A 16,229-nucleotide genomic window follows, 5' to 3' on the forward strand; every position below is an offset into this window, starting at 1 on the left:
CCATCTTAGCACTAAGGAGAAATTTCCTAACACTTAGAACAATTAATCAGTGGAACAACCTGCCTACACTGGAGGTTTTTAAGAAGAGATTGGACAACAATTTGTCTGAAATGGTATATGGCTTTCTGCTTGGGCAAGGGATTTGGTTAGATGACCTCCAAGGTCTCTACCAACTCTGTTATTCTGTTACTTTGTTTCCTTCAGAGTTTGCACAAGTCAGGTGTACCACATATCTGATCAGAGAATGTAGAATAGACTTGTACATTTTAGGGCTCCTGGGCCACATCTGCCCCTTTGGCTGTTCCTGTCCAGCGTGTGTGGGGTCACTTGGAAATTAGAAATCAAATGCAAATAAGCACACCACAAGAGGCAGGAGAAGAAGCTGAGTCAGGTCCAGTTCTGCACAGTTGTCATGCGCTCCTTCAGTTGGCAAGAAGGTGTTTCTCTGCACCCGTGCAGCACTTGTCTCTTGCCTAGAGGAAGTGGTGGTGATTTTCGCATGAGTGGACCGAGGCTCGGCCACCTACTGCTGCCTCAATGAAGTGCTTTCTTGCAGGCAAGTGGGTGTAATGCAGCCTGGAGCTATTGATGTGGCCTTCAACAACAGTCCTAGCTTCTTATGTGGTCTTTTGGGAAAATTAACTGCCAACATTGAAATAGAAGGTTGAATGTAGACATTAACCCTAATCTAATTAAAAAAGAGAAAGACCTAAATCTGATAATTTGGAGGCAAGTCAAAGTTTGTTATGAAGCTAAGTTCAGATGTTTACTATTTATCCTTCTTGTCTTAATGTGCTGATAAAAGTCCATAAAATAGAGCCAATTTTGGCAATGGCACCCCTCAAAACTGCAGAAGCACCTCAAGAAAATGATTTTTAACTAAAGGTGAACCTTTGACTGTTTTAGGGTTGGCCACTTCCAGAGCATTACAAATTACAATTGTTCTAGAAGCTTGATTCTCAGAAAACCACAAAACCCAGTTTACGTGACATGTTCTGGAATTAAAATGGAATTCTGAAGTATTTCACCCTGCAATAATGATGTACACAATGAAAAGCAAGACTCCAATTGCATTTCCTGTTCTACTTTCATTCTGGAAATGGTCACATGGGAAAATGGCATGTTTTTGAAAGAGGTTATCTCTACAATGTCCATCTCAGATGGTTATAACGCAGATTACTTTTAAAAAGTGTAATGATGTTTTTGAACCCTTGAAATGCCTTAGTAATTGTTTGCAATTGTCATCGCCACGTGGAGAGAAGCACAATTGAAATTATGTCAAACTTTAATCCTCTCTCCAAATATTATTCTTGCATTATTCTTGTATGGCAGGTGTACACAGGGAAGAAGGAAAGGGAATAGTTGTATAGGTTGTTCCTCAAAGTTATAGCATTCCCATCATCATGTGATCAAAATTTGGGCTCTTGGCAGGCCACCCACATCTACAATTTCAGCCGACCCATATCTACAACTTGAACTTAATCCATCTGCCTATCTCTAAGCAGTGCAATCATGAAATGCTTGTCTAAAGACCACTTTGCTTAATGATGGAAATTCTGATCCCAATTAGGGTCATAAATGAGGACTACCTGCAGACAGTCTTCACAAAAAGGCCTCTGGTGAAAAGTGTTGCCCTTTTACCCCCATAGAGACTGACTAGAGATGAGAAAGCATTGCATTTATCCTTCCATCTTCCTTGTAATTACATCTTTTTATACAAGGGATGTCCAGAAGAGGTTGTCAAACTCAAGATGGCAGCTGTGGGGCACCTAAAAACTTGATGGAAGTTCAATTGTCCTATTGCAGATGGTATCTTTACTTTTTTGTCAATCCTTCAGACATCTCTGCAGGAGAAAAGTTTATGCTTAACAGATAACAACCAACAAATACAGAGTTTTCTTATTCCTGACGTTCTGCATTTCTTCATCTTTCCAAGTTACTGAAAAAACAATTGATGATGGAGATGGAGAGGTTGCAGCATGATGGACATCAGAGTTTCCTAAATGTGGGACTTGGCATCTAGTTGTTATTTTGGTGGGAAATACATATTTTTTCTAATTAGCAATATCTTATTTATATTATTTTATTATTAACAACATTTATATGACTCAACTCACAATGATTCCGTGCAGTTTACAAGACTATAATCCCATTAGAAAATCCAATAAACCTCCCACTCCCTTTTCACATATGTCTGTGCCTGTATTTATTATTTTGAGAAGTTTTAATTTTTTTTTTAAAGACTACCTGTTTTGAAAAAATAAGTAAAGTCACACTTGATTCAAACTTGAGTCCCAGTGACTAGATGGTTGTATCTATGTTGCATTCCAAATTGTTGATTACTCTCTGCTTCCAAAATATTTGTTTTTCAATTCAGGTGTCTTGGGATTTCCTAGTACACTAATTTCTGACCGACCTCCTAATTATGTTTGACCCAGTTTAGCTTTTTAAAGATCAGCCAAGGGTGCTGGTGGCTGCTTGTGGCTTTTTTAACAAAAAAAAAAAGGGGGGAATTTAAAATCTACTAAAACTGAAATCTGTTTAGCCCAGTTGTTTAAAATCTTGAATGCAGCCCTATTTATAATTGTTATATCTGAGTAATAATAGTACTTCCCTTTTCTTGTTTTGAAAAGGAAGGTGTTTTGAAAAAAGTGCTTTTTAATATTCTGTACCATCATGTCCCATGCCTGATGACTGTCAGTAGGCTTTTGAAAATTAATTTCTATGGCTAGTTTCATAGTTTCTCTCTAGTACTTGACATTTACATGCTGCAGTATACTCCTGTCAGGTCTCACAGAGGATTTTGCTAAATAAACGGTAAACTCATATATGAGATACTGTTTCATCACATATAGGGATGGAAGTTGTGAAATAAATTCTTTTATAGTTAACCAAATAGACTTTTTTCCAGACCGAAAAACAGAGAAAATATGCTATCCATTTGTCTGAGATAATCTACCTTTAGGAACTGCTCTCACAATGTACACTATGTACTTAATGCTTGGGGAAAATGTCCAAGAAGTTTTCATCAGAGAAAATAGATAAAACTCCCCAATTTGTCTGTAGATGATAATGTTCTTGGATGGAGAATTTTTAGTCATGCAGATTAGGCTCTAGTCTAGGTTGTGCAGAGACATAATGTTACATTGCATAAGAGACTCTGTGGGAATTTGCTGGGAAGAAGAAGCATGTATATCCTGTAGTTGTTTTCCATTTTTGGAAATATAAAATCCAATTTTTAAAAATCTATTCTTTGTGCTCTGTTTCTGGATTTTTAATTTTTTGCTTGAGATAATAATTGGCTCAGTAGGGAAGGTGGATTTTTCCTGATCATCAACACAAGTGTCATTTATACTTAATCTTTTACAGGCAATTTAGAGGCATATGTTTAATTATTTATAATTAATTTACAGCATTTAATTCTTATATTTAATTTACAGCAATTTAGAGGCAGATAAAAATCACATTTTAATTTAAGCTATTGAACTAAGATAGCATGATTATTTGTCTTGAAACTATATCTGTTGTTGATTTCCCTGCTTCCATTATTTATTTGATAGGCTGATTGATTACAAGATTTCATGTTATCCATCAATAACCTCAATATTTTTGTATTTTTTTACCAATCATATTTGTATACGTATAGTCTTATTTTTTGCAATTCTACATTTCAGGGAAAGGTCCATCTAGAAATGAGGCTAAGTGAAGTCATAACAGATACTGGTGTGATTTGCCATAAACTTGCTACACGGTAAGTATCCCTGATGTTTGATAATATTTACCAACACTGTTGTTTCAATAACCGTGAATATGTATCCTAATATATATCAAAGATAAACAGGAACACACCTTTCAAATAGCTTGGCAAAAGTACAAACAGTTTCAAGGCTCAAGCAGGATTGTCAACAAGCTTTTTCATGAATATGAAAAACCATCTTTTTGGATGGTTCAAAAACTATTAGTCTGATGGAGTGAGTAGAAAATATCCAAGAGTAGCCAGAAATAATTTTTTTGGACCCCAGACACTCTTTAGGGCTACATAAACCTTGCAAATCACGTTACGTATATTATAGGGATGTATCTTTTCCGTTTGTAACATTTTTTAAAAAGTAAACTTAACAGTGGATGAAGTCTAAATTTTACAAACTGCAGCAGAATTACATCCTTTAATTGGCATGTTAACCAGCATATAATCTGTTCTTTGCAGGGGTGGGATCCTACCGGCATAACAACCGGTTCGATGAGCATGTGCTCTGCACGAGTGCGCAGTACTTGTAAATCAACTTCTCCTGCAAGCAATAACCTGCTGATGCACGGCACTCAACTGTGCCGCGCAAAGCGACTGAGGTTGCTTTAGCAGGGAATGAAGGACAGCCTAGAGCCCGGGCGGGCAGGTGGGCCCAACCAAAGAAAAGAAGATCTTTGGAGTGAATCGGTTCAGTGTCAGCTGCTCTTCGGAGCTACTGGTTCTATAGAACCAGGCTGAACCGGTAGAATCCCACCCCTGATTCTATAGTAGAAACAGCAAAGTGGTATTGCATAGCATAATAATTGTCATATGTTACCAACTTAGATTTTTGCATCATTAGGAAACATATAAAGGAAGATTATTATTTTTTACCACAGCCTTTTTTTAGGGCTGTTGGGGAATCCATTTGGGTAGTGAAGGAAGGCAGAACTAAGAGAGGATAAAAGTACTTTTGTTTCCTTTCTCTATACTCTTTTTAAAAAACACTTTCCTTATTCTGAAAACTGAATTTGAACAATATGGATTTGAAGTGTAATCACCAACTATCTTAAGTGACAAAATGGGTGTAATTCTTTAATGGAAGTTCAAAAAAGCAAACTCATTGCTTAGTTTAGGTAAAGGCATTGTTTATCCAATAAGTGATCAACAAGTCTAATAATTAACAACTTTTAATTCAAATAGCTTTTTTTATTTTAGCAAGGATAAATCTGTGAATGATCTTTCCTTTTTTTCTGGGTTTGGAATTTTTTTTTTTTAAGCTGTTAATGTTATTCATGTTTTTGAATGCTAGACACCAAACTGTACAGTCAATAAAAGATGGGATGTTTTTTTTAAAAGGGCACATGAGTTTGGAATAAGAATGTTCTTTTTTCTATTTTTTAAGCATAGGTTAGAAATTAAACTTATACGAGATCTCTGATAATGTTATTTTTATTAGAGATATCTACATTGTATAAACATTCTGAATTTCCCAGGAACATCAGAAGATAAATATCTTTCCTGGAAACTCATAACTTGACTCTCTTAGGAAAATCAGGAAATGCTGATGGGGAAATAAACCACACTCGCAGTTTTTCTTACATGAGCTAAACCTTCTGTTACTATTCTGTTAAGTAAAAGGCATAGATTGTAGCAGTTTTGGTGATGTCAGTAGTAATTCTGATAAGAATTACATTTCTCAATCATGCTATAACATCTGCTCAGAAGAGGTAGGGCACAGTTTGTTCTAAAGTATGGTCAGAATTGCAGTGGAGTGTTTCCCCTCATTATGATTTAAGAACTACAAAGTGTTCTGTTAAGTGTTGCTCTGACTTAAGATAATCCAAGGAAAAGTTAATTGTATCTGAGAGTTGCCTTGTACAATCTACTGTTCTCCAACTTGAGGTGAAAATAATTGTCTTCATTGTTGGATCAGATGCCAAAAATGGCCTTTGGAGTCTGGAGGGCTGGTATCGGCAAGGTTGTATTTATTGGAGTATATTGTGTAAGATATTTTATATTCTGTGCCATTGTATAATTTTATTATCAATATCTTTGTTTTATTCTTATATCTCCAAATTAATCTCATCAAGACTAGTAAGAAAAATCCTCTTCAGGTAGACCCACTGGATGCCTGGAAGAGCCTCTTTTCTCCCTCTCTTCATAAAAGTACAGGAGACGTCACTTAATCCTGACATTCATGAAATCTAAGTTACAGTGATCAAGTGACATTTTATAAAGATACCAACTAATAGAAACCACAGTTGCTGTTGAGGCCCCCCTCCCTTCCTTTTTCTCCTCCTTTTGCCATTTTTGTATTTGTGCACTTTTTTTTTATTATGAATGAAGTGGCTCAGTATCTAGAATGGATGTGAAAATTTAGTTCAAATAACAGACAGAAAGAAAAGCCCGGGAAACAAACCCAGTAGGGCAGTTTGGAAGCCTAGAAGTATAATGTGTAAAGTGTAACACTTTACTTAAACTGGGCACACATGTAAAATAAACCATAGGCAGCATGTTGAATAGCCACACAATGGTTGATTTCTAGAGTCTTTTATTTTCATCAACATAGATATTTTGAGACAAGCCTCAACCACTGCTGAGAACAAATATGGCTTCATTTTCTGTCCAAAAATGTATCAGTTTGAGAGGGGAGCAAATGCCTCGCTAGTTGTTGATATATCTATTTCTCTATCTCTATATGGTACTTTTCCGGGTCTGTTTTGCATTTGGACTAAATTGTTGTTGGCCAGTATGGATGTAATGTTTTCAGTCCCCTAACTTAATGTACAAGGTAAAGAAATGCTGCGTGCATTCATATTTTCCTTTCCAGTGGGAGCAGGTTCCTCCAACTAGCATTAATCGTTATGCAAACCCCAGCATGGTTAAGATTTCCACACACTGCTTTGGTACTAGTTCAGTCATAAAGACATACCTCTGTATTCTCATCTCATTATCTGGATTCAACAAGTGTGTCAATTTTTCCAGCTCAATTGTGATAGGAACCTGTCCATCCTGGCTCCTGGACTGAAGCTAGTTGCTTCCCATAGAAGATGATCATTCCTGATCTTTGAAGCCCAACATAGTAGTATTAAGGTAGTGGTGTGATAAATAAATTTCCTATCCTCCCTAAATAGTAATCATTTGCACTGAAGTAACAAACCTATGAAGAAAACTATTGTCTCAGTACTGAAGCATTGGTTTACACATCTTTTTAGGGGCGAGGAGATATAATCGATATAATGGTGATACAGAAGTAATTAAATGTTCTTTGGGTTTCCCACTGTTTCTTGCACTTTTCCTGTTTCTCCTTCCCATTCTTATAGTACATTATGTTAATGCATTTAAGTCCAACATGTATGTTCCTTAGATAATTGATAGTAGATGTGCAGTAGTTCTTTACTTGTACTTGTAAGTTGGGTTTGTGGTTTGTGCTATGTATACTTGAAAGATGGGTTTGTGATGGATTTGTCTACATATGCATGTGAACATTCCTCCATTCATTCATCTCATCAGATTAAATATTTCTTAGAAATGTCTTTATAAGTACAGCAGTTCATGAGGAAAAGAGAGAAAATAACTTAAGAATTTTATTCTGCAAAATAATGGCAGTTCAGCAATGCTGCAATAGGATATCCTGTTTTTCTGCACATGTACATTCAGAAAAGGCCAAGGATATGTATCAGTAAGATGAATTTCTAACCTGTACATCAAGTTATTCTCCTACATCCCAGCCCTAGGAAAAACAGAGAGGAACATGGTTTGGAATCCACTAGCCAACACCCAGAAATTTACAAATTCCTGAAACTCACCATATAGCTGTATAATGGAGAGTCAATACAACACAACAGAATAGAAACAATAAATAAATAATACAATAACTTTGGTGTCTTGGATATGGGAAAGTTTAATAAATAATAAATTCCATATTAAGTCAATGAAGTTAAATCTCTACATATAAAAAGGAGGTGTTTTTTTTTAGGAAATTAGGGATGTAGGAAAAATAAGACAACATTTACAGAATTAGAATTTATAATAAAATCAATGCAGTTAACCTAATTAGTTATTAATATTCTTAATATTCAGCATATATTCATAATTCAGTACAAAAAATGCAATTGAAGCATAACTGAAAGTTAGCCTGCTTGGGGAGACTATTGCTTTGCCAAATTAAAAAAAAAATCTACCTAGGATGTCTTTAGTCTATCAAGCAAATCAGAAATTATTTGGAGGACAAATTCATCTTCCTAATGACTGTTAGTGGAATGATAAATGTACAGTTTAATATTCACCTGTGGTATAGTATAAATGGGATTATTGGAAAGAGATTTTTATGTTAAAGAAAAGCTAGACTATCTATTCATGACATTAAGTATTGGGCAAGTTAACAGATGCATTTGTGGCTCAATTATGCCTTACCAAAACCTAGGTATGTGTTCTATTCCCTGAGAAATTGCTGGAGAATCTGTGTCCTTTTCCACAAAAAATATGGAATTAAGTTAGAATAATGGTAGCAATCCATATTAAGCAGTTTCTTGCACTCCCAAAATATAACTGCTATAAGCAATTGAATTCTTGCGCATTTGCTGCTACCTTTTTAGGATGCAGTGTTATGTAGAGATGGATATAAGCAATTTTCACAAAACCTTAGCATAAATGGATCATTAGCACTGAATAATTTCAGGGACAAAACATATTTTATTCAGTATTAAAATGAAATGAGTTGAAACAAAATACTGAGTTTCATCTTGTATGTCTATATATTCTTCCTTTCTCTGCCTCAAAATATCATACATTTTTGCCTAAATAATTAACTTGTTGCTTGAACAAGCTAACAGTGCCGGAGGTTCCCATGCATTTATCACTTTAACAGTGATTATGAAACAGCGCATTAGTGGAGATTGAAGATTTATCTAAAAATCCAGATAAAGTATGTCTGTCTACATTTTATTGGAAAGGAAATATGGCTTCCAAATGGAAATCGTTATGAAGGACAAAGAAACAAACTGGAAGCAATAGAAAATGAACGCACTCCAAAATTAACACTGTTGTATAAGGCAATACAGTGGAAAAGGCGAATAATGAATGTTGTGGGGTTTTTTTCTTTATTTATTTGTATCCCACTGTACTATTTCTGTGGTAAAGTGGTAAACACAGATAATACTCCCTCCTCCTCTATTTCCCCTCAATAACAAACCTGTGAGATGAGGTGGGGTGAGCAAGAGTGACTGGCTTGTCTATTAAATCCTCACTTCCTCACTTAGAAGATTCCACTTTATTCTGATGTACTAGTTTTATCTCTCTAGGCTTCCCTTCTCTGTTTATATCTTATCTCTGGCTCCAAACTAGTACGCTTATCATGTAATGTTCATGTTTGTCCTGTGCTTACGACTTTATTTTTTTTTTAAAATCCCTGTTCAGCTTTACAAACCTACATACATTTTTGGGAAATGTGGGGTCTTAGGTGTTCTCTGAGCTTGGATGCTTTCTTGCAGACGTTTCATTAACAAACTAGGTAACTCATTCATGTACTCTGGTTGCACAAACACATTCCTCATTGCAACAATGCAATGCAGTGACTGCTGAAGGTCCAGGAACACTCCCAAATTGCAATCCCGATTTTTCCAGCCAAGCACACTTCTGCCTAGAACAAATTTCGTCCCAGGCTCTAGCTTTTACCGTACCAACAACACTCTGCTTTGTCTACATTTTACTTCAGCTTCTTAGTCCTCATCTAGCCCTTAACTGAGATTAGGCAATATTGAAGAGTAACGATTGCTGCCTTGGAGTTAGAAATTACAGGTTGTCCTCAACTTACAACAGTTCATTTAGTGAGCCAAGTTACAACGGCAAAAAAACAACGAAAAAAATGACATATGACTATTTTTCACACGTATGACCATTGCAGCATCCCCATTGTCAAGTGATTTGCATTTTGATGCTTGACAACTGAATAACATGTATGACAGTTTGCAGTGTCCCAGAGTCATGGATTGTTGGGTTGTTTTGCAACCTTCTGACAAGCCAGGTCAGTGGGGAAACCAGATTCACTTAACAACCCTGTTACTAATTTAACAACTGAGGTGATTCACTTAACAAACGTAGCAAGAAAAGTCATAAAATTGGGCAAAACTCACTCAAAAAATTTCTCACTTAGCCATAGAAATTTTGGACTCAATTGTGATTGTATGTTGAGGCCTATCTTACTGATGGCTGAAAAGTCTTCATAGCCTTCTGCGGTGTTTCCACATAGTTTTAAAAATTATTATATTTTTATTGTTCAGAAATATACAAAATAAATAACATTATTTCAGTAAAGGAGTATTTTTACAGTTTTGGCTAAAGATAATTAACACTCTGATGTTTGGATAACTTAAGACTATTAAAGATAAAAATATAGAACTATTATATCATTATTAATTATAATTTATTTTGCCAATGTTAAGGAGCATAAAATTATTTAGCTTGTTTATTCAGATTTGAATATAACATTAAAAAGCCCTGCAGATTATATCAAAATATTTGTGATGACAATATAGGATTCTATCTTAAGCTGATTATTTAGTATTAAGGTCTCTTCTATATTATTATTTAATATTATTTGTTCATGTTGCAAAAAAGGATGAATTTGTAAATTTGACAATGAAAAATAATTAAAAGACAAGTAAAATGAAAGAAAAAGAAAAAAAGGCTACTCAGTTTCTACCTTTCCCTGTTTGTGCTTTTGTTAATTTACAAGATTTATAAACAGTTGGGGCCCCCAACTGATGTACTGTATATATGGGAACCATTTTTGCTCAAATTTGATTAAACTTCTGTTGTGAATACATATTATTAATTTTACCATTGCTGTATATTCTCCAAGTTTAAGTTCCCAATCAGATGCTGTTGGAATCCTACCCTTCTTCCAGTGTGGGGCAAAATTTATTTTCTCTGCTATGAGTAGGTATCGCATTAAATTATGACGGAGAACTTAAAAGTACATTTTATATTTTATAAACAGTCAAATAAAAAATTACGGTTAGTCTTTCCTCAAATATACCATTATGCTAGTAAAGAGATACATTACATACAGATAGTGGCAATGCTATCAGATTTGCATAGAGAAATCAGGATTAGAGAGGCCATTGAGTCCAGGTCTTTGTCAGGACTGAATTACAGATTAAAGCAACCCTGACAGATGGTCTGTTTCGCTTCTACTTGAATACATTCAGTAAAGGGGAACCTGCCACTCCTCCAGATAATTGATTCCACTACCAAACTATTTTTATGTTAGGGAATTCTTTTTGACCTTCACTTCCTGTAATTTAAATCCATTATTCCAGTGATCCCCAACCTTTTTGACGCCACGGGCCGGTACCGGCATCAGCTGGGCGCCGCCATGCCTCACCAGCATCAGCTGGGGCGCCGCCATCTTTTTGATGAAAATGTGCTTCCGGTGAGCTTTCTACCGGAAAAGCTCACCGGAAGCACTTTTTCATGAAAAAAAGATGGCGGCACCCAGCAAGCCGCGGACCGGTAGGAGTTGTTCCACGGACCGGGACCGGTCCGTGGACCGGTGGTTGGGGACCCCTGCATTATTCCATGTCTTGCAGTCTTGAGCAAGGCAAAACAAGACTTAACTTTCTATGTGATATCTTTCTGGTAATATAAAATTGCTGACAAAGCCCTCTTTTAGCTTTCCCATGATTTGGAAAGAGCTATTCTGTTGCCTAAAACAAAACTTTTCTTTTTTTACAACTATTGCTAACTCGCATATCTAGTAACCATTCAATAAATATTCTTCACAAGTATTATTGATGATCCAGGTATCTCCTATTCTAAAGGTGTACGTTTATAGTTTGTTTCTTAAGTGAGGAACTTTGCACTTGTCTTTGATAAATTTTATTATCTTTGAGCCAGTTTCTCTTAACTTTTTAATATATACATTTTATTTTTCCTTCCCGAGGTATTGGCTGTCAAATTTGATGCAAATTTTATAATTATTACTTCCACCAAAATGCCAGTCCTTGACTTTTCTACAAGCTTATAGTTTCCAGATTGCTCTAAAATAGGAACTTGTTACAAATATAGCAGATTTCAATTGCAAACTCCTGTTCTTTTATTTTACAGCAGAAATATTGTGTTTCATATTCTCTTCTCAAGCTCCCAGAATAGCCAGATATCTTGAGTTCACTTGAAGGAAAAATTATTAGAAACTCCATTGTTTATGTGCTGGTGTTTGCTTTCCCTGTTCATTTGCTCAGTGAGTGCATTCTCTGGAATTTGGCTACCTTAAATTCCTCACATAATTTCTGTTAGGAGATTGCCTTATTATCCTTCATAGATCTAGCAATATCATATAGCTCAGATCATATAGCTTCTCTATTGTGTTCCTCTTTTCCTTGTCTCTTTCCTCTTCATACATTTAGTAAGTTTCCCTAAGGTTGATCTATAATATCACTGTATGTTTAAAATTATATAGTTGCCTTAATTGGATTAGGAAAGTAGACCCTAATAATTCCTTCTTTTTAATATTCAGTGAGCTCTTATATCTTACTATTTTTACTTTATTGATTACGTACTTTATTGATTAGCCCATGAACCATATCAAAGTGCAAAGTTCCAAACACAAATTATTACTAAAATCTGATAAAAACAATTTAAAATGGAATTGGAATAAAATACAATTAAAATGAAATTGGAATAAAATACATTTTAAAATGAATCTTACTATTCTTGAAAACTAAACAAATACAGATGTTGAAGATGTATTGTTTTTCATAAAATGACACTAAAGTCAAATCGTTTAATTTTCTTATAACATTGTTTTGTCCCCTTTGTATTTCTTTATTGTTAACTGTACAATAAAAATTCAAGTGTTTTACATCTCCCTCTGTTTCCTGTATTTTAATAGGTTACTATTTTAATTTAATGAGAAATCTTTAACCTAACTTGTGGAATTAGTATTTTCATTTGTTAACATTTTATATCTCACGTTCACTTTGTAGACTTACACAGTTACCTTGTTTTCAAGGCTGGTTGACTAAAGCTGCTGTGTAGCCTTTTTTTGCCCTTTCATTCTTAATATTTGGAAACATCACTTTCTTGTTCATGAATTATTAACTTGTGCAAAAAGAGTTTTAAGTATGACGTGAGATTTTACATATAAACAGAAATGCCGGATCTTCAGTGGCTTTTTAAAAAGCATAAAAGTCAGTATTTTGACATCTCTTTATACATTACCATTCATTAAAATTCTGGTCATGTTTTCTCTGGAGAAAATGGAATCTGGGTTTTTATAGTAACAAATATGAATGGAAGGATTTTCTGAATGGTCTTTTTTTTTTAAAGAAAAGAAAAGAAAAGCTTGGAGCACTTTCACAATCGACTCATAAAACAATTCAGCTGCTAATGAATTGACTCTCTGTCTTAAGACAGCATTATAACTGACAGGTTTTTCCCCTCTGCTTCCTCTACTAAGTATCCCAGCTGGTGTTTTACAAACTCAAAGCATCATTCTGAGAGACCGCTTCATGATTTATAACACAAGATTGGTTCCTGTGAAGCCATTAGGGATGAATTGCTTCTTGTCAGTGATTATTTGAAAGGCATTCCTGTATCTGTCTCAAAGCATATGTGAAGGAACACTTGTCCAGCAAATGCAAATTTCAGGGACACAATTTCTTCATGTTTTTCAAGCATAATGAAAATGTCCTTCAAATATTGCTACAGATAATCAAATAGCTACAATAGAGGTTTATTATTTCCTGAATTGGAAGAAAAAGGCATAAATTATGGCTTGTAAGCTAAGATCCGGTGATTCTCAGATCATAGTTTTCACTTATATAAACAATCAACTACCACTCATCTTCAAGATCCCTAGCACAAGACAATTACAGGTAGTCCTCAAGTTATGAACATTCACTTAGCAAATGTTCAAAGTTATGACATCTCCACCAAAAGTGCTTACGACCTGGTCCCAAAGTTACTATGCTGCAACATTACAGTGATCGTTTGCACCTACGAACTAACCACAGAGACACTGCAACATGCTATTTTGGTGCCACACTTGAGAGTCCCAAACTGCCCATGCTCGCCTCATACGCAGCCTTGGGTGCCAGAGCCATTGCCCAGCCAAGTGGAAAAGTGCCAGGCTGGCCTCTCCTCTTCTCTGATTGAAAAAATGTTCAATCAGATCTTCCAAATTTGCGAGACCCTTTTTTTTTTTTTTTTGTGAGAAGTTGGAAAGTCTGATTGAACTTTTTATTTAGTCCCACAAATGTTTTTTTTTTTGTTTCTCTGCATGTTTCTTCCATTTGCAACATGGCTTTTCCATTCCTCCAGCAAAAGAAGAGTGTCTTAAGCTGCAGGGAAAAATGTGATGGAGCTGGAAAGCAAGTTTGTTTAGGAGCTAGCTTCTGCAGACTTTCAGAAAGCCAAGGTTTATCTTGTGGGAAAACTTTTTAATCTATCCCAAAGTCGGGACAGAGCTGCTTGGGCTAATATAATTTGTCATGGGCTCTAACGCTGTTTCCCAGAGAAAAGCTCCGGTCCCTGATTAAAATGCCTGGTATGAGTACTTTGATTTGATGCTGTAGGATTAATCAATTAATTGTTCCAATGATCCAATGAGGCTTCCAGGCATAACAATGGTTTTTTTCAGGAACTGGACCCCCTGCTTGATTGTCAGGAGGGATAGCTCCATTTTTAAAGTGGCATAGTGAAGAGTAGTGGTCAGGCAAAGGAAGGTGTTCCCTGTTCCATTCTTGCTTGGAGGGGAACCAGGATTACCTGGTATTTGCTTACCTAACAGTCACAAGGCAATGAAGCGCAAATAATAGCTTCATCCAGACATTTTAGGTCAGCTTCTCCCCTCCCCGGGCTGCCTCTGGTTCCAGGTTAAATGGGGAGGCCAGGAATGGGATTCCAGACCAGCAGAGTCATGCTAACAAGGAGTGAGCTAGTTCCACCAACCTGTGCTATGTAAAGCTGCAAAGGTATTGCTGTGCTCTGCACCTGTGCAAAATCTCAGTTCAGGAGATCTTTCAGCAAGGCTGTGGAGACGCGAGGCAGAAGTGGGCCAGCCAAGCTTTATTCCTTCCAATCTAGAACTAGATGGGGGCAGGCAGCTTCCTCTGGGTGGTTTCTTCCCACTCAGGTCCAAATAGGTGCAAATGCTACAAAGCGAGGGGAGCTGGGAGGTGGAGTGCCAAGTTCTCCAGCTCCATGATGATGGAGAAACACAACAGAGCTGGAAAGCAGGTTTGTTTAGGAGCCACTCTTTCAATTTAGCAAAAGAATGCTTTTGGACAGCAAAGGGATCTGGGTGATGGTGTGCCAAGCTCTCCAGCTCCACAGCGGCAGAGAAACATGACCAAGCTGAAGAGTAGGATTGTTTAGGAGCCCCTCTTACAATTTGGAGGAATGCTTTTGGCAAGTGAGCAGAGAAGGTGGTGGTGTTCTATGTTCTCCAGCTCCTCAATGGCACAATTTGTGAAATCCGGGTGGGTCCAGCACTCCTGCAAGTGGCTGGGCAGGGCCATGCTTGGCAGAGAAGCGGAGAGACTGGCTCAGTGCTTCTCCATCTGGTTGGATAAGGATTCTGGCACCCAAGGCTGCATAAGAGGTGAGCTTGGAAAGAGCAGGGCTCTCAAATGTGGTACCAAAGATAAATTAGCAGTTGATTATGAGGTAGGGAGGAAAGGCCCAAGCAGCTTGACACCCAAATGGGTGGAAAGAGGAGAATGGGATCTCTGGGTGGGTGGAGGCCTTTGGTGGCTGGACACAGTGGTCTTGTCCCTGCACTAGGCCCCCATGGCCCTAAGAAATCTCATGTGCACTTAACGACCCATGCATTTGATTAGCAAATGCGTGGACAAAAGCAGGGAGTGATCATGTCCAAGTTATGTGATTCACATCTACGAATCCTCAGATTACAAATGTAATTGGCAGGCTCCATTACATTCGTAACTCAAGCACTACCTATAATTTCTGGAAAGGGCAGAAAGAAATTGCTATGGGTTTGAACTATTGTGGATATAAGAGCCACTTGCACCTTGACACTGGCAGTGGACAGTTACCTGTTTTGTTTAGTTTCATGCTTGTTGGCAATGAAGATTCTTAACTAACCAAACTGTGACTATGAGACTTTTGGAAGTCCTAGCCTAGAAAATTAATTGAGCTATGTAAAGTCTGAATGCCTGTGTTTAATTGCTGAGTTGGTCAGGAGAGCTGGAGAAATTGGATGAGAGAGAGAGAACTAGACTTTCTTGATTCACAAGAAATTTGAGAATATTGTTTTCCAAACTGGTACTTCCAGAGGAGGTGGGAAAGACGAGAATAAAACAAGCATTACTACAGAACTTATGATGGATTTCTTCCCCTCTCCAGGTAGGATCTGTTTGGGACAGCCTATGGTGATTTCTGTCAAGAGCTAAAATTCTTGTGAAGCAATACTTCCTTTTCCTACAGCTGTTCAGTTTCTAGTAGTCAAATACTACCTTCATGATCTCAGTTGACT

At 36.7% G+C, this 16,229-nt stretch overlaps 1 protein-coding gene across 2 annotated transcripts in view; it reads left to right on the forward strand.

Annotated features, from left to right (window-relative positions):
- Positions 1–16,229, forward strand: part of RASA3 (RAS p21 protein activator 3) — a 127,477-nt gene that overhangs the window by 65,108 nt on the left and 46,140 nt on the right. For both annotated transcript variants that reach the window (XM_087967225.1, XM_026666743.2), the window contains one exon: positions 3,675–3,751. In XM_087967225.1, coding sequence (XP_087823351.1) covers positions 3,675–3,751 — 77 coding nt within the window. The remainder of the gene's footprint in view (positions 1–3,674; positions 3,752–16,229) is intronic.

Source organism: Notechis scutatus, chromosome 5 (assembly GCF_049901735.1).
Source record: "Notechis scutatus isolate UNSWTSFEM ecotype Mainland chromosome 5, rNotScu1.2, whole genome shotgun sequence".
Classification (NCBI taxonomy): domain Eukaryota; kingdom Metazoa; phylum Chordata; class Lepidosauria; order Squamata; family Elapidae; genus Notechis; species Notechis scutatus.